The following is a 20,982-nucleotide window of genomic DNA, read 5'->3' as shown; positions in this document are numbered from 1 at the left end:
GCGTGTTTGTTCTTGAATTTAGTTTAGGATTTCTTCTCTTGTGAGATTAACCAATTACCATACAGTCAATTCTGACTCATGGCGACCCCATGTGTGTCAGAGTAGAACTGTGCTCCTAGGGTTTTTAATGACTGATTTTTCAGAAGTAGATCACCAGGCCTTTCTTCCAAGGCACCTCTGGGTGGACTCAAACTGCGAACCTTTCAGTTAGCAGCCGAGCATGTTAACCATTTGCACCTACCCAGGGTCTCCAAGACAGCCTCAGTCCCTCCTGCTAGAGCTTACGACTGAGCAGACATGATGTGATACAAGTACAAGACGACAAACCGTGACTAGGGTTTGGTAAGAGAACAGTGGGATCCTGTTTCAGATGGGATGGTCAGGGGAGGTCTCTGACGAGTTGACATTTGAGCTGAGACTAGAGGGCAAAGAATGCAGGGAAAAGTGTTCCAGGAGGAGGGAACAGCATCGCCACAAACCCCAGGTGAGAAAGAGCCCAGTGCTTTCGAGGAACTTAAAAGAGAAGCAGGGGTGGATGGTATGAGCAAGGGCAGAGGGGGCGGTACAGGAGATGGGGCTGGTGAAGAGGTGGGAGCTGATGGTACAGGAACTGAACGTTTCTGCAAAAAGGGTCAGCAAAATGATTTCTCTTGGCCCTTGTTAACCCAGGTTTTCAAAGACATTTTAAAGAGCTACCCTGACTCCATTGTAAAGGATTTGGGAATCATTTCCATCTCCAGTTCTCATTTCAGAAGAAGGGGGCATCCAGGCTTTCATGGAACAAGTGACCCAGAAGACACTTGTTGGTGCCCTGAAAACATTTTTAGAAAATGTTCCCTTTTTGACCTAACTTCTCTTACCCAAAATGACTAGGGAAAAATGAGTCCCTACAAATGGCGACCACTAGCAAATGAAGAGAGTCATTATCTTAAATTAAGGCTGGTTTCTAAGAAAAAGGAGGAAAAAAAAAAATGACACCCTGCCTGTCCCCTCCTTCCCTCCCATCCCCAGCACATACGTGAGGTTGGTGGCTCCACCACCTCCCTGAAAGTCCGAGGTTTGACAACACTGGCCTCTGCGTGAAGGGAAGGAAGCAGGCAGAGGAAGGAAAGCAAGAGATTAGAGAAGCTGACAGATGTAAATAGTCTCAGAGGAGCCACGCTGTCCCGGCGGCATTCCTCCCCAGGGAGCTTTTTGTACAGAGGAATCTGGTTGCCTGAATGAAAAATGATATCATTTATTTCTTTAGTCAGAGCTGGGCTGTTTTCTTCAGACACAGAAATAACCCAACACCACAACACCAAATCGTTGGCCAAGTGACAGAGATATCTGTAATTTGGGGACTCGATAATGTCCTGGGTAAACAACCATGGACTTCGTTTCTTGGGAGGGCCCCCTCCTCCGCCAACGATGTTGCAAAGCTACAGAGGAACTTGAATGAAAGAAATGCTTTTGAAAAAATTGTCCCAGAGCTCTTGCCTGATGCTGAGCTGGAAGGAAGCTAAGCTTTTTATTCCTGCTGCTCAAATCTCCACCTGCCAAACATGCGTTCCTTCAACAACTACTTACTGAGCACTGTGGAAAGGCACTGAGGCTACCGATGCCAGCAAGCTGGAGCCCTGCCATCCATAGGCTCACAGTCAGGAGGAGAGATGGTCAGTGTGGTAGTTCCCGTAATGCAGCATATACACAGCCCAGTGGTCAGGACTCTGTGGAACAGGCAGCATTAGGGGTGAGACTTGAAGGTGGAGAAGATTTTCCAGACTGGAGAAGTGAGAGGAGGGTGTTTAGGCAGACTAAGCAGCATGAGCAAAAGAAGAAAGTGCTCAGGGGGTCAGTGGTCAAATGAGTGATGAAACAGGTGGCCAGAAACCTGATCATGTCCTTGTAAGCTAGGGAGTTTAGAGTTTATCCTTTAGGTAACAGGGAGCCATAGAGGAATTTTGAACAGGGAAGTGACATGATTAGATTTTTGTATTAGAACACTCATTTCTTTCTGTCTTGGAGAAATTCCCCAAGTTTCTACTATACGTCACATCAAAGAATGGTACAGGTACCTCTCTTATAGCATTGGTTGTGATAGTGAAAATATTGGAAGCAATGTAAATGTCTACCAGTAGAGAAACAGATAAACAAATGGTGATCTGTTCACAAAACGTAATTGTATTCAATAGTTAAAAATAATTCAACATGGCTAGATCTTAAAAACCTGATTTTCAGAATGTGTATACCCCTTGCCATTGAGTCGATTCCAATTCATAGCAACCCTAAAGGACAGAGTAGAACTGCTCCATAGGGTTTCCAAGGAGCTGCTGATGGATTTGAACTGCCGACATTTTGGTTAGCAGCCGAGCTCTTAACCACCAAGCTACCATATACCAGAGTATGTATAGTATGGTAAAATGCAAGTAAAAATGTAAAAACACACGTTTGCATATCAGTTATAAATAATATATATGTAGAAAAGTATAAAAATATGGATTATTGCCTTTGGAGAGAGAGGAAAAGTCATGAGAAAGAGGAAAAGTCATGAGAAAGAGAAAAAATGCAAAGAGAACTTTACAACGTGCTATTTATTTGTTGTTGTTGTGTGCCATTGAGTAGATTCTGACTCATAGCAACCCTATAGGCCAGAGTAGAATTGCCCCATAGGGTTTTCAAGGCTGTAATCTGGGAGCAGAAGCCAGGTCTTTTCTCCCACACAGCCGCTGGTGGGTTCAAACCACTGACCTTTTGGTTAGCAATTGAGTGCTTAACCATTATACCACCAGGCCACTTTGTTTAGATATTAGGTATTAGAGCGAAAATACTAAAATGTTAAATTTCCTGTATTTTTAAAATTCGAATTTTGTTTTTTTTTAAAAAACAGTAAAAGAAAAGTCCATCTGGCAGCAGTGTGGAGGATGAAAGGGGGTAATTGAGAGAAAGGCCTCCAAACTGACTTCTCTGCTTCCATGGGGCTCCTCCTGGAAGGACGACGGCTGGAGGCAGAACTCAGGAAGCCCCAGAGGGCAATGCATCCAGAGGACACTCCACTTCTTGGTCCCAGCTGTTGTCTGGTGTCCCCAGCAGATATTGGGCTCTGATTTGTCCAGAACTGGCCACCATTCTGACCTGATGTGACTTCTAGACCTCAATATCCTTCACAGCTGCCAGGATGCCAGTACCGTTCTTGGACACTTGCCAACCAAGGGGCAGAAACAGGAGACTTTACAACACCTGGACCTTTGAAAGTTCAGCATTGTATATGCAGAGTAAAGGTGGTGAGTGTGTTCACACGCACGCACATGCACACATGAGCACAAGTGCAAATCCAAAGAGCAGAATGAAACCCAGTCTCCTGGAAGGGTGTCTACAGTAGATGCCGTGACTTGAACTTGTGCTCATGTCACAGTGTTCTTATGCAGCTCAGAGAAGTAAGAGTTAATCTTGGTAGAGGAATCCATTCACTCTAGACTCCTTTCTACCCTTCAGATCCACGTCCCCTGACCCAGGGTCTCAGCTGAACAGAATGAGCATGTATATCTCTACCCACACGTCTGGGTTAAAGCCAGGGCAGGAAAGACCAACCAACCAACACACTTACGCTTACACTTTCCGGGCCAAGCCAATCCTTTGCTTCCATCTCAGCCTGGATTTGGGGATAGCATCCAGCAAAGAAAAACTGCAGGCTTTTCTGCAATCACATAGCATTTTGGAATTCAAGGGCATCAGTTTTCCTATTGTAATACTTCTGCCCAATGCCAACAGCCTTACTTATGCACTTTAAGAATAGAGGTATACATAGCTACATAATTAATACTATGCAAATTATTCTCCGGGGCCTCTTATTCTTTAACATACAGAGCCAGGAGAACATACAAAGAGAAATTTTCTCCTTTACACACAGGCACGCTTGCGTGCACGTACGCACGCACGCACACACACACACTCAACTCACCACTATAATTATAATTACTATGCTGGCTTCCTGATCAGGGGTTAGCAGCCTTGGCATGGAGACGCCTGAAAGGCACCCAAGGCAATTAGTGGTGTCCCCTCACACCCCCACCACATACCATCAGGCCTTTGCACTTGTTCCCCCTCCTGGCACATGCACCCCCCCCACACACTTGAGTGGTTCTCTCCCTCACTGTATCTCAGTCTCAGCTCAAATACTACCTCCTCAGAGATGCCAGGCCTGGCCACCTCTGGAACTCTATCTGCTCACCCGCTGTATTTTTCTTTCGAGAACTTTTCATCCCTGGGCATTATGCTATGTGTTTATGTATTATCTCTATCATCCAGATAAGGAGCCCTGGTGGCACAGTGGGTAAGCACTCAGATGCTAACCACCAAACAGTTGGTGGTTTGAACCCACCAGCTGCTCCTTGGGAGAAAGATGTGGCAGTCTGCTTCCATAAAGATTATAGCCTTGGAAACCCTATAGGCAGTTCTACTCTGTCCTATAGGGTCACAATGAGTAGGAATCAACAGGACAGCAATGGGTATCATTCATGCGTGATCAAAAGAATTAATTCCTGCCCTTCCTACTGCATCAGTTGGAAGTTGGAATTCACCCAGCAGCTCCGAGGGAGAAAGACCTGGTGATCCGCTTCCATAAAGATTACAGCTAAGAAAATCCTATGGGGCAGTTCTGCTCTGTCACATGGGGTCACCATGAGTTAAAATAAACTCCACAGCTCTTAACAAAAAAACAACAATCTCACGCCAGAGTCCCTGGGGGGTACAAATGGTTAATGAGCTCAGCTGCTGACCAAAAAGTTAGAATTCTGGGTCTACCTAGAGGCTTGTCAGAAGAAAGTCATCGCCATCTACTTCCAAAAAACCTGCTACTGACAACTCTATGGAGCACGGTTCTGCTCTGACGTCCATGGGATTACCATGAGTTAAAACGGACTCTACGGTAATTGGTTAAATCTCACGAAAGGAGAAATCCTAAACTAAATTAGAGAACAAATATGAAATCACAGTGCATACTAGGTGCTTACTGTGTGCCGGGGACTGGGGGATGCCCCGGTGAGCAGCAGTAGACAAGGGTCCCTGCTTTCCTGGGTCTTAAAGTCTAGGAGGGGAGAGAGAGAGTAATAAAATATTTACAGGAATAAACACGTAATTACACGACTCCTGAGACAAGCTTTCCAAAGGAAAGGAGCACTGTTATGGAAGATAAAGCAAAGGGCTCTGGACTGGTCTGCTTGCTCAGGGAAGGCTTCCCTGGGCAGTAACACTTGGCCAAGGCCTGAAGGATGGACAGGCATGGGCTAGGCACCCGGACAGCATGCCAGGCAGAGTGACCAGCACTGACAAACAAGTGAGTGTCTGAGCCCCAGCCAGTTCACAGGAACGTGTGGCTCTTAACAGCAGGAGGATCGTATAATTTATTGTCCAAACCAGAACACCCCGAGAGTGAAAGTGGGTGCTGTAATGATTACACTGGGCCATGGGTGTACACCGGGACCATCCTGGGCAAACCAGGGACATGATCACACTGATTAAGAGGAACATCCCCTCTGCCTCCTACCCCTCTAGCCACAAAAGGTATGTCAGCTATTGGTCAAAGCTTCCAGAGACCTGAGCCCCTCACCTGCCCTTGGACAAGGGAGAAGATGCATTCCAGGAATGGGCTAGGGGTTGAGCAGGAAGGCATATGCAGGCCCCAGAGCTATAATATTGAAGATCTAGGAACAAGGGCAGGGAGTGCAAGTCTGTGTTAGGGAACAGATCAGAGGCGGGTGGGTGTGGGATACTGCCCAAACTTTCAGCTTCTATGACCTTGAGCTTGACGTAAAGGCAGGTGGCTTTTTTAGGCTCTCCACCCTCCCCAGCTGCTTCGAGGAAGATGGAGGAACTTGGGGGTCCTGTGGCTTTTTTAAATTTCCTTTGCTCTATTTCCTTGTGCAAAGGTGGCCCGGTTTGTACTTGGAATAAAAGTAAAGCCCTGTGGATTGTGTACGGTGCAGTGGTTAAGCACTCATCTGCTAACCGAAAGGTTGGTGGTTCAAACCCACCAGCCGAGCTGTAGGATGAAGATGTGACAGTCTGCTCCCATAAAGATTACAGCCTTGGAAACCCTATGGGGCAGTTCTACTCTGTCCTATAGGGTCACTATGAGTCAGAATTAATAGCAACTGGTTTGGGTTTTTTTTGGTGTGTATGTGAGAAAGAGAGATCTATTTCCTTCTGTCTGTCTAACTCTCAGACTATTAATACAAGCCTACATCTGGCTGCGCCCCCAGCCTGCAGCACAAGGCCACCCTTCCAGCCGAGCTGGCGCCAGGCTCATAGACCCCATGTAGGTAGAATATAACTTTCCATAAATAATCTCCAACCTGACCTACAATTTAGTCTTTGGTTTTTTTTTCCCCTCATGGTAATGGGATTGCAGCCTGGGCTGGTCCCTCCTGAGTCTCAGGTCCCAGAAAGCAGACCCTCGGTGTAGCTAGAGTCTGGGCATTGTTTGAGGTGCCTGGTTCCTTGTGCTGCCTTGCACAAGGTGAGGACTCAGTACATGTTGAGGACCGGCTGGCTCTCATCCACCCAGGATCAGCCATGTACTTGCCACCTCGATACCTTTGCTTGGCTATGCCCTCTGCCTAGAAGGCCAGCGCCCTCTTCTTCAGCTGGTGAGCCTCAAAGCAGCACCCACCTCTGTGAAAACTTTCCGAACGCTTATCCTTCATTCCTGTCACCGAGCAAATGATTCATGTCCTTGGTTCCCATAACACTTCACAAAGAACACACTGTGACCTGATTATTTTCCCATGTGCCCACCAGGTTCTGGGCAGCTTGAGTGAGTGTTGGGGCTGGGCACTGAGCCCATGTCTGGCTGTGGTCAAAGCACTTAACCCTTCGGTGCCTCAGTCTCCTCAAATTCCAATACAGACCTGGTTCCAGAGCCTGTGTCTCCCCTCACTGAGCCACACTGTCCCTCAGGGCTAATTGATGTCTCCATTTTCTACCTGCTCTCTGGGATACTCCTCATGATGTCTGGGTTCCCTGGAGGGTCTCTCTGTGGCCTCTTCCAGACCTGCAGTGACGGGGAGGAACCAGCCAGCAACACCTGTTGACATCTATCAAAGACTAGAGGATAATAATGAATTTAGGAGAGTTCATTGGGAATTAAACTGAAAGGTGGTCAGGGCAGACCGCAGCTTACTTTGGTGGGGGCTCTTGGGGCAAGGTTACGCCAAGATAGGCTGGACTCTATTTAAAGCTTTGCAGGTGATTATCTTTCCTTATGGCAATTAAGGAGATTTATTGAGTCCCAGTTAGCACCCAGCACTGTTAGGCATCTTGGGGGAGGCAAAACTTTCAGAGAAGTGCAAGACATTATCTCTGCTTTTAAAGATCTTGCATTCTCACTAAACAACAACAAAAAAAAAAAACTAGGGAGGCACAAAATCCACATCTAGAAAAAAGAACAGTATTAGCTTGGCTGAGCTTCCCATGAGCTGGTCCTGATCTTACTAGGTTTCGTGTCTACTCCTGGACCAAGCAAACTTGGCCAGACAAGATGGGTACTCCCTGAATGTCCATCAACTGGGAGACACAGAATTAGAAACCAAAGTAGTGGCATAGACAAAAGGGGCTTGGATTCTGCTGTGTATATTCCCAACAACAACAACATCTGAGGAGAGAGAGAGATTGGAGCATTTTGGGAAGGGTCAGAGAAGAGGCGACAAATAATATGAACCCTAAAACAGGAGTTGCTGGGGGTGGTAAATGAGGGGTGTCAAACTAAAGAGGCAACCATTACTAGAACCTGTGGTCCTCTGGAGGAAGTGGAGAAGCTTGGTAGAGTGGCGATGGGAACCAAGCAGAGGGAGGCCAGACTAAGAAGCTGGAACTTGATCTTGGGCAAGGAGGAGTTACTGAAGGATCTTGAGCAGGGGTGTGACATGATGATGCAGAGTTTTTGGAAGGCAGTGTGGAGGGCAGGTGCTAGAGAGAGACTAGCATGAGGTTATTGCAATGGAGCCGGGGTGAAGGAATGAGGCTTGGGTTTGGAAAGGAAGAGACAAACATGACTTTTCAAAGGAAGGACATAATTGCCACAAGGGTCACCAGAGAGCAGTCCAAGGTGCCTCCAAGTTTGAAGCCCTAGTGACCGAAAGAAGAGTGTCAACCTGGGCAGAAATGACATTGTGTGTGGTTGACAAAATGAGACCACATCCTCTCCATAATGATTCATTGTGTTTATTAACAACGCCTCCGGGTTCTGAAAGAACAGACTGTCATTTCAGAAAGCAAATATTACCGTTGTCGTTCTCTACAAGAAAAACGTTTGCATAAATAACTTAAGTGAGAAAATAAATACGTAACTTAACTCTTCCAAAACAACTACTTTCATTCGTGTGTACAAGTGCCATGTGGGAGAATTGCAAAAGCCACCCGCCCTGCAGACTTTTACACAGGATGTGCTTCTCCTTAAAAAAAAAAAAAAAAATTAAGAACTATGCAGAAAGTAAGAGGTGTCTGGAAATGGTTTCCAAAAAGTTTTGAGTGGTAGCTATTATGCTTTGCGGTTTTTCAGCATATGTACAGCACTTGTAGTTCTTTCCCCAATGATATTCTTTTAACCTAAGCTATGCCATCCTGTACAAGAGCAGTAAGAAGCTATTTTCTAGGCAGATGTGTGACCGTGAGTAGTGGGCAGGAGGAGGTGCTTAAGAAAGGGACCTGTGGGACTTTGAATGTCAAACCTGGACCTCAGTGTGCTGTGACTTGGAGCATCTCTGTAGAAGGTGACTTTAAAATATGGCCAAGGGGCAGGAGAGGGGGGTGCTGCTCCTTGGGAATGCGGGGGGCAATTTCTATCCCTCCCTCTCGCTCTTGGGACCCCCTCCTTCTCAACCCCAATTGATGGTGTTATTTCTACATCCTTTAAGATGGAGGAGTGGAGGTAGCCAAACGTCTGGGGAGGCCAGGCTTGGAAACACTACAGCTTCTCCCAGGAGTTTCTCGGCCATAAATAGACTCTTCTTTTTTCCTGCTTGTTTTTCATCTTTGGCTGTCAGATCAGAGGATCATATCTCCGAATTCTGGAAATGATCTGGGTAGTAATTCAATTCAACCTCTCTCCTCTGCCCATTCGAAGTGCACTGGAGCCCTTGAAGTCATAAGGCAGTAGATGCCTCTGCCATCCTGGTCCCACCCACCCCCATTTTACAAAGGAAGAAATCGAGGCTCAGAGAGGGAATGCTGTAGTCAGCAGGGTACACAGCGAGTTAGTGGCACAGCCGGGACTGGAAACCCTATCTAAGGACCTCCACGCCTGTGATCTTGGCGCAACCCAGCATTGAAGGCTTTATGATCAGACAGAGAGGTGGAGGAGGGATCCTACCGAACTTTCTTACCTGGTCCCAGATTTTTCCCACTCCCCTCCACTCCCTTAAAATCCCGGTGGTGATAACGGTTCCACATCTGCCTCCTCTGCTGCGAGACCGTCAAAGCTGGGTGGTCTCAGGGAGCGGGGCTGCGTGGTTCAGTGCCTGTGACTCTCAACTCCCTCCCGCGCGCTGCGGGTCCCCCTCAGCGGACGGGGTAGGGGGCCTGGGCTGGCATCCCGGATTCCACAGGGCCTGGCTGCCTCCCCCTGGGCTGCTGGTATTTTAAATGAAGTACAAACAATCGAACAACGCGCAGGGGACAGAAACACGGGAGAACCTCCATCGTGGGGGCGCCGGCTGGGAAGGCGCAGCGCCGCCGAGCTCTAATAGGCGTTCTCCAGCTCGGCCTGGTTGGTTTTGGCGCCCCCGGCACGGGGCCGCACTTTGCGGCCCTTCTGCGGCCGCGCCGCCTCGGGCCCGAAGTCTTTGAGCTCCGACTGGTTGTGGAAGCGGGTGAGGCGCTTGCATTTGCAAGAGGCCACCAGGCGCACCTTGCGCGAGCGCGGTGCGGCGCCGCCGGGACACAGCAGCTGCAGGCGCTGCGCGCGGTAGCGGTCGGGGATGCAACGGAAGTCAGGCCCGTTAGGGCGCCACCACTTGCCGCGACCGATGGCGTTGGGCAGCAGGCGCGCCGGGCCGCACTGGCCGGAGCACACCAGCTCGGTCACCGGCTTGGCGCTGCGGCATTGCCCATCCGTCACGTAGCGGGTGATATGTAGCTCGCGGCAGCTGTACTCCGACGGGTCTGCGGAGAGAGGCGCGCGTGAGCCGAGGAGGGCGGCTGCTGAGCCCGGCCCCCTCCATCCCAGCCCGCCTTTTCCAAACCTGTACCCGCCTTCTCCGGACGTTTTTGCCCCTGGACACCTCTTCCACAGGGAGGCCTCAGGCACTCTGGCTGATGGAAAGATCTCCAGCCCGCCCTCCCCTGCAATTCAGCGTCATGGCTGAGACTTTGCAGCCAAGAAACTGCGGGGATTCAAATAGCAGCTCCATCACGTAATACCTGTGTGAATGTGGGCAAGTTACTTAACCTACCTGTGCTTTCTATCTGTAAAATGGGTTGTCTCAAGGATTAAATGAGTTAATCCATTACGTATTTTTTTTTTTTTTTTTTTTATATAATGCAGAGAACACTGGTACAGAGTAAGCTCTGGAAGTGTTAGTTTTTATCGTGTATTATTATTCCTCTCCAAGGGGACCCTCTCCTCCAGACTTCAGCCGCCAGCCCACCTGTGCTACAGGGTCCCAAGCTGGGGCAGGGTAGGTACTAGCCACACTCTCTGCCTGGCTCTGGCCTCTCCCAAACTCCTTTTCCAGTCACCTGGAAGAGGTGGGCAGGGGTTGGAGAAAGGAATGGGGGTTAATTGAAACCAATAAATCAGAGGCAGCTGCTGCAGAGGAAAAGGGAGAAAGGGAGGTCCTCAGGATAAGAATTTATTGCCATCAAGTTGATTCCGACACAAAGCAACCCTATATGACAGAGTAGAGCTGCCCCATAGGGTTTTTAAAGAGCGCCTGGTGGATTTGAACTGCAGACCTTTTGGTTAGCACCCATAGCTCTTAACCACAGCGCCACGAGAGTTTCCAAGAATTTATTAGATCTTATTTAATGAATAAGAATTCAGTAAACCAACCCCCTTGCTACAGATGAGGAAACTGAGGCTCAGAGAGGTTCACAAACTTGCCCAAAGAGGCTCAGCAGATGTGGCAGGGCCAGGTCTCCCTGGAGCCCCAGCACCTCTTGGCTGCCACAAGGATGGAAGCTGTGTGCTGAAGCACCCATGGGAAGCTGGACTGGGGTGGGGCAGGGAGCTGCTTTATACACTGTTGCTTCCCTACCAGAAGTGACCTGAGCTCTGACTGAAAATCTACAGGTTCGGCTGTCTCAAACACTTATTAAGCACCTGCTGGCACTCTGCTAACACAACTCTCATTTGTGTCATTTGAAAGGGCATCTGATGACCCAGGTTAGCTCCCAGGGGAGCTCTGAGGCCTGGCCTGGTCCCCTGCGCACCCCTTGGTCATGTCACCTACTATGGGCTTGGACATGTGCAAACTTTTAAACAGCTGGTCCTCATGCGAGCACCTGTCCATCCCCAAGGGTTTCATGGGGACACTTCCAACATGACACAAAGGGATAAAAAATAGTCCTAAAATGACTAAAGCCAGAGAGGGGGCAAGGTGGCCCTGGAGAGTAAGCACAGCAGGGGAAAGGGACTATGCCTCTTCCTGGGGCTAATGGGCTGCCTTCTGGGCTGGTTCGGCATCCTCACCCCTTAGAGGCTGCAGGCGTGGTGTGTGTGAGTGGCCTGTTTGCCCAGGGAAGGTGGCGTTTGGGGTTTTCCAAGAATAGTGTCTCCAGGCCAGGCACTTCCTCTGAAGAGGGTGACTTTGTTTTGAGCACATGGCTTCCTTGTGGCCTCTCACGCGTGCCCAGGGAAGTGGCTGTCTTGGACACAGTTCCCCTGCAGCCCATTAAGCAGCTGCTTGAGCTCAGCTGACTCTGCCTGAAGTGGGGTGGGGTGGGGTGGGGTGGGGTGCGGGGCGCTCTTGCTCTCCCTTTCGAAGCCCCAGAGGTCCAGCCAGCCTCCTCTGGGGTTGCTCTTTCTGGAGTCCCATATTTCCAGCTGGTTGTGAGGTGGGGCATAGGGGAGATGCAGGAGCCTAGGCAGACAGTGGTTCATCTCCCACCCAGACAATAGTGTCATTCCAGCCCCTCAGCCATCTCTGTCAGCTGAAAGCAACCTGTGCACCACACCACCTGCCCCTCAGCTTCTCTGTGCAGACCTGACCAGGACCCCGAGTGTGGTCTCCACAGGGGCCATCGCTTTCTCACTGTCCCCAGGTTTGGTTCCTTCCCTGGGAATGAGGCAAGCCTGGGGTGGGGTCAGAGCTTAGGACAGAATGATGCCACCTGTATCCGTCCCCTGCACAGAGGATGCTGCTGCCCTCCAGGCCCTGGACTCAGCTGCCATCCGTGTCATAGGCTCAGAGTGGGTCTTCAACTCCCATGCCTTCAAGTGCTAGCTCACAGCAGACTGTGGACAAGGGACTTGAAAGGGTACCTGTCTGGCTTTTCTATTCTCACTGCTTTGGGGGTATTTGCTCCAGCTCTCAGTCCCCACCACTACCACCACCCCCCCCCCCCCCGCCGCCACACACCCAGCCTGTCTTGGAATTGATCAAACGGTGTTCAAGTCTCAGCTCTTCTACTCACTACCAAGTTACTTAAACTCTGAGAAGTTTCTTCACTTTCAAGCTGGGAGGTTCCCCTCATGAGGTTTCGATGAAGTGGGTCTGTGGGCTAACAGGACAGGATCAGCTGGCTGTGGAGTGTCTGGCATCCAGCAGGTACCCCACAGACGTGAGGCTCCTCCCTTTGTCCCCTCCCGGTGGTGCCTGCAACTGGATCAGGCTCCTGATTCTTTGAACCCATTTCTCTTCTGAGCCTGAGTCCATGCCAGTGCCGTGCCCTCAGCCCCCTGGGCCTCCTTCCTGCTGGGGAGCACTCACCCCAACCCCTCACCTCCTGCCCCTGCACTTGAATTCCAAGGCTGTGCTGGCATACCATCCCTCCCCTGCCTCCAGGCAAGACAGCCCCACTGCTGGTGCTGGCAGAGGCTGGGGGTCTATTCCAGTCTTCGAAGCCTCCCAAGAGAAGATTCTAAAACTTCCCCGCTACATCCCCAGACCCTTAGGATATAAATTCCTGGCTCTACCCCATACCTTTGGTCTCAAAGGGATGGTGGGGAGGCCGCCCTCCGTTCTCTGCCCGGTTCATGGTCTTGTTGTTCTCAGGCTCCGGCAGGGGCTCAGGATACTCGCCCAGCTCGGGGATGATTTCTGTGGCATCATTCTTGAAGGCCTGCCACCCTTGCGCCTCCACCACACGGAAGGCTGCATGCATCAGCAAGCAGACGAGACACAGAGCTAGAGATAGCTGCATGGTGCCAGCCAGAGGAGGGTACCCAGCCTTCCAGTAGCACAGGCTCCGGTCCCCAGCCCAGGCACGGTGGCCTTTTTAAACTCCCCTCTGCCTCATGCCAGCCAATGGGGATGGAATGGGGCAGGGCTGGCCCCACGTTTCCTTCAGCCCAGGGGGAGGGAAAGGGGTGTGCTCAGAATAAGCCCTCTCCGAAGACTTTGCCTCAAGCTCAGTGAACTTCCAAATTGTTGTTGGTGCTCCCAGGTGACCCAGAGAGGAGGGGACGTGTGAGGCAGTGCCCGAGCCTGCTCTCCAGCACCTCCCACGGGCACGCAGCTGTGGTTTGCAGACATCAGAACGTGCTCCTGATTCTCAACCTCTCTAGGCTTCTGGGGCCTTCACCAAACAAACTTTGGCCAGCTTAACCAAAAAAAAAAAAAAAGTGCAGCTCTGAGTCCTCTACCCAGCTGAGCCCAGGTGATCCCATTTCTCAGGCCAAGTTCATCAGTGGCCCAAGGGTCATCTCTTTGCGTCCCCCGCCCCAGGCCGAGGCAGAGGCCAAGGCAGAGGCCAAGGCAGAGGCCAAGGCAGAGGCAGAAGTATGCTTTCAAAGAAATTCCATTGGGCCCAACTCCCTGAGGCTCAGAATTTATTATCCTAACCAAGAAAGCCACTCTTGGAATCTTCTGGAAGGCGAGAGAAAGCTGGAAGGTCACAGTGAGGGTGGAGAGCTCACTCACGCATAGGGGGCAGGGATTCTGGTTACAAGTCCAGGGCCAGCAGGTCACATGGCTGCACACAATAAGGAAACCTCAGCACACACTCCTTGGGCCCCCTGTGCACAATGACAGGCGCTTCTCGGCCAGGATACTCACTGTGGCTGGCAAGCTGACATACCAAAGGCAGTTATTTCTCTGGCCAGGGTGTGGGTGGAGGTGGACAGCCTAGAATCCCTTTTCTTAGCAAAAGCCAAGGCCAGCGTTTTTAGTGCTGACATTTTTTTCCCGGTCTCCCATCCCATTACATTTTTCAAGAATGTCTGAGTCATTTTTTACCTCACAGCATACCATGAGGTGCAGTCCATGAAGCCATCCCAGGTCCCACTGGATTCAAAGAAACCACAAGGAACTGCGACCTCAGCCCTGGTACTGAAGGAGGGGGATGGCGCAAAGGAGAGGCTGGGGCAGGGAGGTTCACACCTGAGGTGCAAAAACAGAAAGGGAAGCTGGCGGCGGAAGCTTTCAGTGGAGGTGGATTGTTTCAGCACCGCTCACCCCTCCTGGCCCTGAAGGGAGACTGGGAAGGGGGCTGCGGCCCAGACCCCCTTGGTGTGTTAACTGGGCCGTGAATCAGCACGCCCCACCTGCACAGCCTCTGCTAGGCCTTTGCCACCTGCCTCAACTTGCAAGTCACTGTGTCCATCTGTGGCCGTCTGTCCCTCCTTCTTTCCCCATTCATCACCGGGCACATGAATGCAGTTGCTCTGACAGTTTTATAAGCCAGACAGAAGCCCCTGCAGGAAGGGGCCTTTCTGATACCTGCTTCCTAAGCCAGTTTCCTTCAGGGCAGACAAAAACAGCTGTGGCCATTGTTGGGGTGATCTATCTCTCCCAACAGAGCCGGCTGTGTTGTGAGAAGCTGGCCCTCCACACCCCCCCCCCCCTTCTTCTGTGACCCTCCAGCCTCTCTTTCCCTGGCTCTGGAATGTGGATGGTTAACCCTGTTGTGGCCAGACAACTGCCTGTTTGCCCTGGATGTAGGAGAGGCCAGTCCTGGTGCTTGAGGTCCCTGAGCTGGCAGGATTGATGCTTAGAGCCACACCTGCTGCTGGGAGCTGCCGGACCATCCACCGAATGAAGATGTGGACACCATCCTTGGAACTCTTCTGCCACCTGCTGGAAATGGGAGGAGGATCCAGCAGCAGCAGAATGATGAGGTTTAGGGTTTTATTTCGTTTTACTTCATTTTATTATTTTATTTGAAACTGACGTAATATTAAAAGAAAAAAAAAGAAGACTCCACTTGACCTGAAACTCTTAACATATCTCCATCCCTCTGAATTTTTCCCTGACAATTCAGAACCATGCTTTTCACAGAATGGCTGAGAGCAAACCTGTGATAATGTCATCTGCTTTTCCATTTCATGCTAATTTAGCAACAGCCCTTTGTATTTACTCAGTCCACAAACATGTCATTGTTCAAAGCAAGGCACTATTCCCTGGAGTCAACCCAGTTGGGGTTTTAGCTGATTTCTGTTAGGGCTGCTATGAACATCCTTATGCAAAGTAATTTTCTTAATTAAACTTTTTGAGATCACTGTAAGTTCACATGCAGGTATGAGAAATAATACAGAGACATTCCACGTACCCTTTACCCAGTTTCCTCCAACAGTAGCATCTTGAAAATTGTAGTACAATATCACAACCAGGATACTATTAAGGACACGGTCCATCAGTTTCCCCAGTTTTACTTGTGTTCAGATTTCCCCAGTTTTACTTGCATTTGTGTGTGTGTGTGTGTGTGCGTGTGTGTGCACGTGTTTAGTTCTCTGCCAGTTTATCACACCACCACAGTCGAGATAAACAACAGTTCCATGACTACGAGGGTCCCTCCTGTTGCCCTTTCATAACCACACCCATCTCCCTTCCAAACACTCCCTCCTCACCCCTAACCCACGGCAACCACTAATCCATTCTCCATTTTTATAATCTTGTCATTTCAAAAATGTATTTAACTGGAATCTATTAGTATGTAACCTTTTGAGGTTGGCTTTTTTCACTCAGCATAATTCCCTGGAGATTCATCCAAGCTGTTGTGTGTGTCAATAATTTATTCCTTTTTATTGCTGAGTAATGAAGGAGACCTGGTGGTACAGTGGTTAAGCGCTCAGCTGCTAATTGAAAGGTCAGCGGTTCGAACCCACCAACCACTCTTGGGGAGAAAGACGACAGCTGCTTCCGTAAAGATTACAGCCTTGGAATCCCTATGGGACAAGGCAGTTCTACTCTGTCCTGTGAGTCCTATGACTCGCTGGTAATGGTTTTTTTTTTTTTTTCCTTGAGTTTTCCACGAAGTAATTTTTTTACTTTAGGGTTATTTTCAGAAATGAATGCTGGGTTCAAGGGGTTGAACAATTTGGTAGGTCTCCCTAATATTGCATGCAGAGTCGTTCTCCAGAAAGTTCCTCCTGTCTTCAGCACCACCACCCCCTCCCCGCCCCCACCCCAGCGTCTCTGCTGAGACCTGACCAGGAACCCAGGTGTGACCTTCACTGGAGCCATCGCCTCCTCACTCTTCTGGGGTCCCTGTAACTGGTCAGTAGGCACGTTTCTCCACAAGACAGTCAACACTGCGTTTTGGCTGTAAATCTTTTTAAATCAAATTTAATTGTTTAATAGTTGAATTCAAATTTCTAGCAAAGTTGTTTGTTTTTCCATGTGATGATTTACTGGCTTTCATGTCTAGTGAGCTGCCTGTTCGTTTGTCCACTTGCCAAACATTTAATGAAGCAAAGCCTCTCACCAGGCGCCATGAACTGGAAACATGCTCCCCCTCGGGGAGTTCTCATACTAAGCAAGAAACAAATTCTTCACCCAAATAATGCCAGTGCCAAGTAGACAGTGTTTGGTGCCACTAACGAAAGGTTCAGATGCTTTTGTTTTGTTTTGCTTTGCTTTGTGGAGAATATGGGCAATAATTTTTTTTTTTTAAGTGCAAAGTTTTATGGGTCTTCAGAGGAGAGAAAAATCTCTCCCTGCTGGAGTAGATCTGGGGTCCTCACAGGAAGACTCCATTTGGACTCGACCTTGAAGGACAAGAAAAATATGGAAATATGGGAAGTCAGTTACACTCCTTTGACTCTTCAGAATCATAGAAACTGATCTGAAGGGAACTTCAAAGGTCATCTGGTTTCATTCTCCTTGGTTCACAAACTTCTCCCCACTCCCTCCCCACTCCCGCTGTCTCTGATTACTAGAAATTGAGGGCTCTCCTTAAAAAACCAAAACCATTGCCATCGAGTCCATTCCGACTCACAGCGACCCTATAGGACAGAAATCCCATACGGTTTTCAAGGCTATAATCTTTACGGAAGCAGACCGCCACTTCTTTCTCTCCAGGAACCGCTAGTGGGTTTGAATCTCTGACCTTTCAGTTAGCAGGCGAGTGCTTAACCACTGTACCACCAGGCCCCCTTGGGCCCTCTCTACTGACTGGATTTTTAAACATGTTTTGCTCCCACAGGTCAGTGGTAAAAGGGAACATCTGGATTTGGAGAGTAATCTCTGTTCATAGACAGCTACCTGCACTGAAGAATGTTCAAATCACCCCCCTCCGTCTTTATCAGCAGCTGAAGACTTGTTCTCTGTAGACTCGGGGTCTCTGCGCCGGTGGAAATTCCCTACTTTGTCCATTAAGCAGCTTCTGAGGGAAAAGGAAGAGCAGCCCCGAAGGGCTTGTGTCCCTCACCCTCCTGCTGAGAACACTAATGGCTCTCCAAGCCCTAACAGGATAAAACTTCTGCTTCCTTCACCTGGCAGATCAGGCCCTTCAAGGTGGGCCCTGTCTCATCCGCAGCCACTCCCCGGATGCCCACCCGAACTACAGGCAGTCCTTAGATTAAGAACGAGTTCCGCTCCTAAATCCCTCTTTAAATTGAATTTGTACGTAAATAAGAAGTTAGCTATGGTTGATACCTAAAGTCAGTTAGTCAAATGTTGTCTTAGTAGGTAGTATACATAGGTTTCCATGCATAAAAAATTTTTAAAAATACTTCCACATACACTAAAACATCTTTAACATAATAATACAGTAATAATAATAATGTTTGGATGATGTTGCAACATAGCACCCATTTGTTATCATCAACCATTGTATGTAACTTGAATTTTTAATATAATAGGCTTTACAGGGGTTGGTTTATAACTATAGGTTGTACACGGATGTTGGTAACCCAGAGACTGCGTTACTGGTGTCCCCTCTGCCTGGAATGCCCCCGTCTGCAAACCCTGTGTGTCTGGAAAATGTCTACATCTTTCAGAACCAGCTGGGGCCCCATGGGTAGCTACAGCCTGCTGACTAGGGCTGACTGAGGCCAACTTACCAAGTGGGAGATTTGTCCTCCCCTCCCTCTTCCTCCTGCTCTCCTTCTGACAGTGGCATGTTGCAGCACTAGAGCTGGAAGGTCATCTGGTTTATGGGGTTTCAAACTATGTTTCTTAGAACCCCAGGTTTCTCCTGAGAGGCCTCAAAGTTTTAAAAATATGTACAGGAATCCTTGTGCATTCTAATTATTTAAAAAGACAATAGAAACACACCGATGAATCAAGTATGCTGCACATCCACTTTTAGTGAACTGGAGACCGCCAGTTCATACAGTGTTGCCACCAGATAGACTCATTCTAGTGTAGACTTCAGAATGGAACCTCTGTGCACTTGAACTTGTTATAAATGCATCAAGTAAGAAGGCCATAGCTCCGATATTGCTTTTTTTAAAAAAAATATGGCTTGGACAGTGTCGTGGATTGAATTGTGCCTCCCAAAAATATTTGTCACCTTGGCTAGGTCATGATTCCCAGTATTGTATGATTGTCTACCATTTTGTCATTTGATGTGATTTCCTAATGTGTTATAAATCTTCTCACTATGACATTAATGATATGGATTAGTGGCAATTATATTGATGAAATACACAAGATTAGATAGTGTCTTAAGCCAGTCTCTTGAGGTATAAGAGAGAAGCCACCAGAGAGACAGGGGACCTCATACCACCAAGAATGAAGAGCAGGAGTACGGGTCTTTTGGACTTGGGGTCCCTGCGCTGGGAAGCTCCTCAACCAGGGAAGATTGATGACAAGGACTTTCCTCCAGAGCTGAGAAGAGAAAGTCTTCCCCTGGAGCCAATGTCCTGAATTTGAACTTGTAGCCTAGAAGACTATGAGAGAATAACTTTCTCTTTGTTGAAGCCATCCACTTGTGGTATTTCTGTTATAGTAGCACTAGATGAGTAAGACAGATGAGTACACTCCCAAAAAATTACACAAGTGCGCACGGGACACTCCTCTTTAGCTCTGAGTATGGAGACGTGCTTAACACTGTGCTACCACAACAAAGGACAGAAAACAGGACACAAAGCAGATCAAGAATTGTCATCCATAAGTCTCATTTCAAAATTTTGTGCTCATCGAAGCAGCCTGGAGGTCTAAGAATATACACAAATTATGTCCATCCATACACCATGGAATCCCGTGTACCTGTTAAAATGAATAGGGTAGAAGTACCAGACACAACGGCTAAACTATATAGTGAAGCAAAAAAAGCAAAGTGCAGAACATTCCCCACTTATGGGGAAAAGGATACTTTTGGGCACACATATGCATGTGTTTATGTGTGCTTGGGATTTTTCTAGAAGGATATGATACCTCATAGTGATTCCTCTGGGGGGAGGAATTAGAGATTTGGGATGGGGGAGACTCACTTTTCATTATAAGCCTTTTGTATTATTTGAATTTATTAATATATGTAATTTTCTTTTTAATTAAAATGGTTTAAAAGTTATTCTTTTAAAAAAGCATTTTTTAATCAGTTTTATAAGTTAATGTTCTACCTTAAGTTTTATATAAAAATATAATGTTGCCAAAGAGGTTTGACAAATAGTGAGCTAGTCTAATTGCCTCAGTTACACATGGTGACTTTGGGGCTAGACAGCCTCTTTTAACCACCCAGACTCTTTCTGCCTGAAAAAAAAAAAGCTTTCTGATCACCCAACTTTCTCTGAGTTTTTTAATTCAGACAGAAAAGGCAATGCTTATTGTAAGGGATATAGCAGGTAGCTCACTGGTAGAATTCTTGCCTTCCATGTGGGAGACCTGGGTTCAATTCCTGACCAGTGCACCTCAGGCACAGCCGCCACCTGTCAGTAAAGGCTTGCATGTTGCTATAATGCTGAACAGGTTTCAGCAGAACTTCTAGACTAAGACGGCTAGAAAGAAAGGCCCAGTGACCTACCCAAAAATCAACGAATGAAAATCCTGTGGATCACAACAGTCCTATCCATAACTGATCATGGGGATGATGCAGGACCAGGCAGCGTTTTGTTCTGTTGTGCACGGGGTCACTAAGAGTTGGGGAGGGGGCGGGCATGACCCAACAACAACTAACAACTAAAGGTGAAATTCTAGGCTTTTGGGGCAGGGGAAGTGTTTTGGAGACTGCCCGTTTGCAGGAGCACTCACATGCTAAAATGCCACCCAATCATCTTTATAGGAATAGGCCACCTAGAGACTGTCTCTCCAGTCCCCTGCCTTCCTAGGAACCCGAATCTTACTTCACTCATTCAAGTGGACCATCCTACCTGGGAATATTTGTAGTGCAGCAAATTTCTGATACTGGAGAGATGTTCAACAAATATTTACTGCATACATATGATCATCAAAGAACCTATAAGTAGCTCAGGAGGGCTAATTTTTAGGTGATCATAAAAACTTTAAGTTAGAGAAAGCAAACACAAAAGCTAAGCATTAAAGTGTAAAAGAAAATCAGCTGTGATAAGAAGGACAAAAAAGACCATTTCTTTATAATGTAAGACATTTATTTTGGTTACAAGTTTGTATTTTAACACCAATTTGTGATACAACAGACATTAAGATTTCTTTCTTTTTTTCAAAC

At 48.2% G+C, this 20,982-nt stretch overlaps 1 protein-coding gene across 1 annotated transcript; it reads right to left on the bottom strand.

The window, feature by feature from the left end:
• Positions 1–8,732: 8,732 nt before the first annotated feature.
• Positions 8,733–13,681, bottom strand: SOST (sclerostin). The gene is made up of 2 exons (XM_003414277.3): positions 13,119–13,681; positions 8,733–10,137 (listed from the first exon to the last, which is right to left on the bottom strand). The coding sequence occupies exons 1-2, from the start codon at positions 13,336–13,338 to the stop codon at positions 9,716–9,718; spliced, it is 642 nt and encodes a 213-aa protein (XP_003414325.1). The 5' UTR covers positions 13,339–13,681; the 3' UTR covers positions 8,733–9,715.
• Positions 13,682–20,982: the final 7,301 nt, after the last annotated feature.

Source organism: Loxodonta africana, chromosome 18, assembly GCF_030014295.1.
Source record: "Loxodonta africana isolate mLoxAfr1 chromosome 18, mLoxAfr1.hap2, whole genome shotgun sequence".
NCBI classification, from domain to species: domain Eukaryota; kingdom Metazoa; phylum Chordata; class Mammalia; order Proboscidea; family Elephantidae; genus Loxodonta; species Loxodonta africana.
Note: the sequence above shows the minus strand (reverse complement) of the source record. Positions and strands in the feature narration are given on the sequence as shown.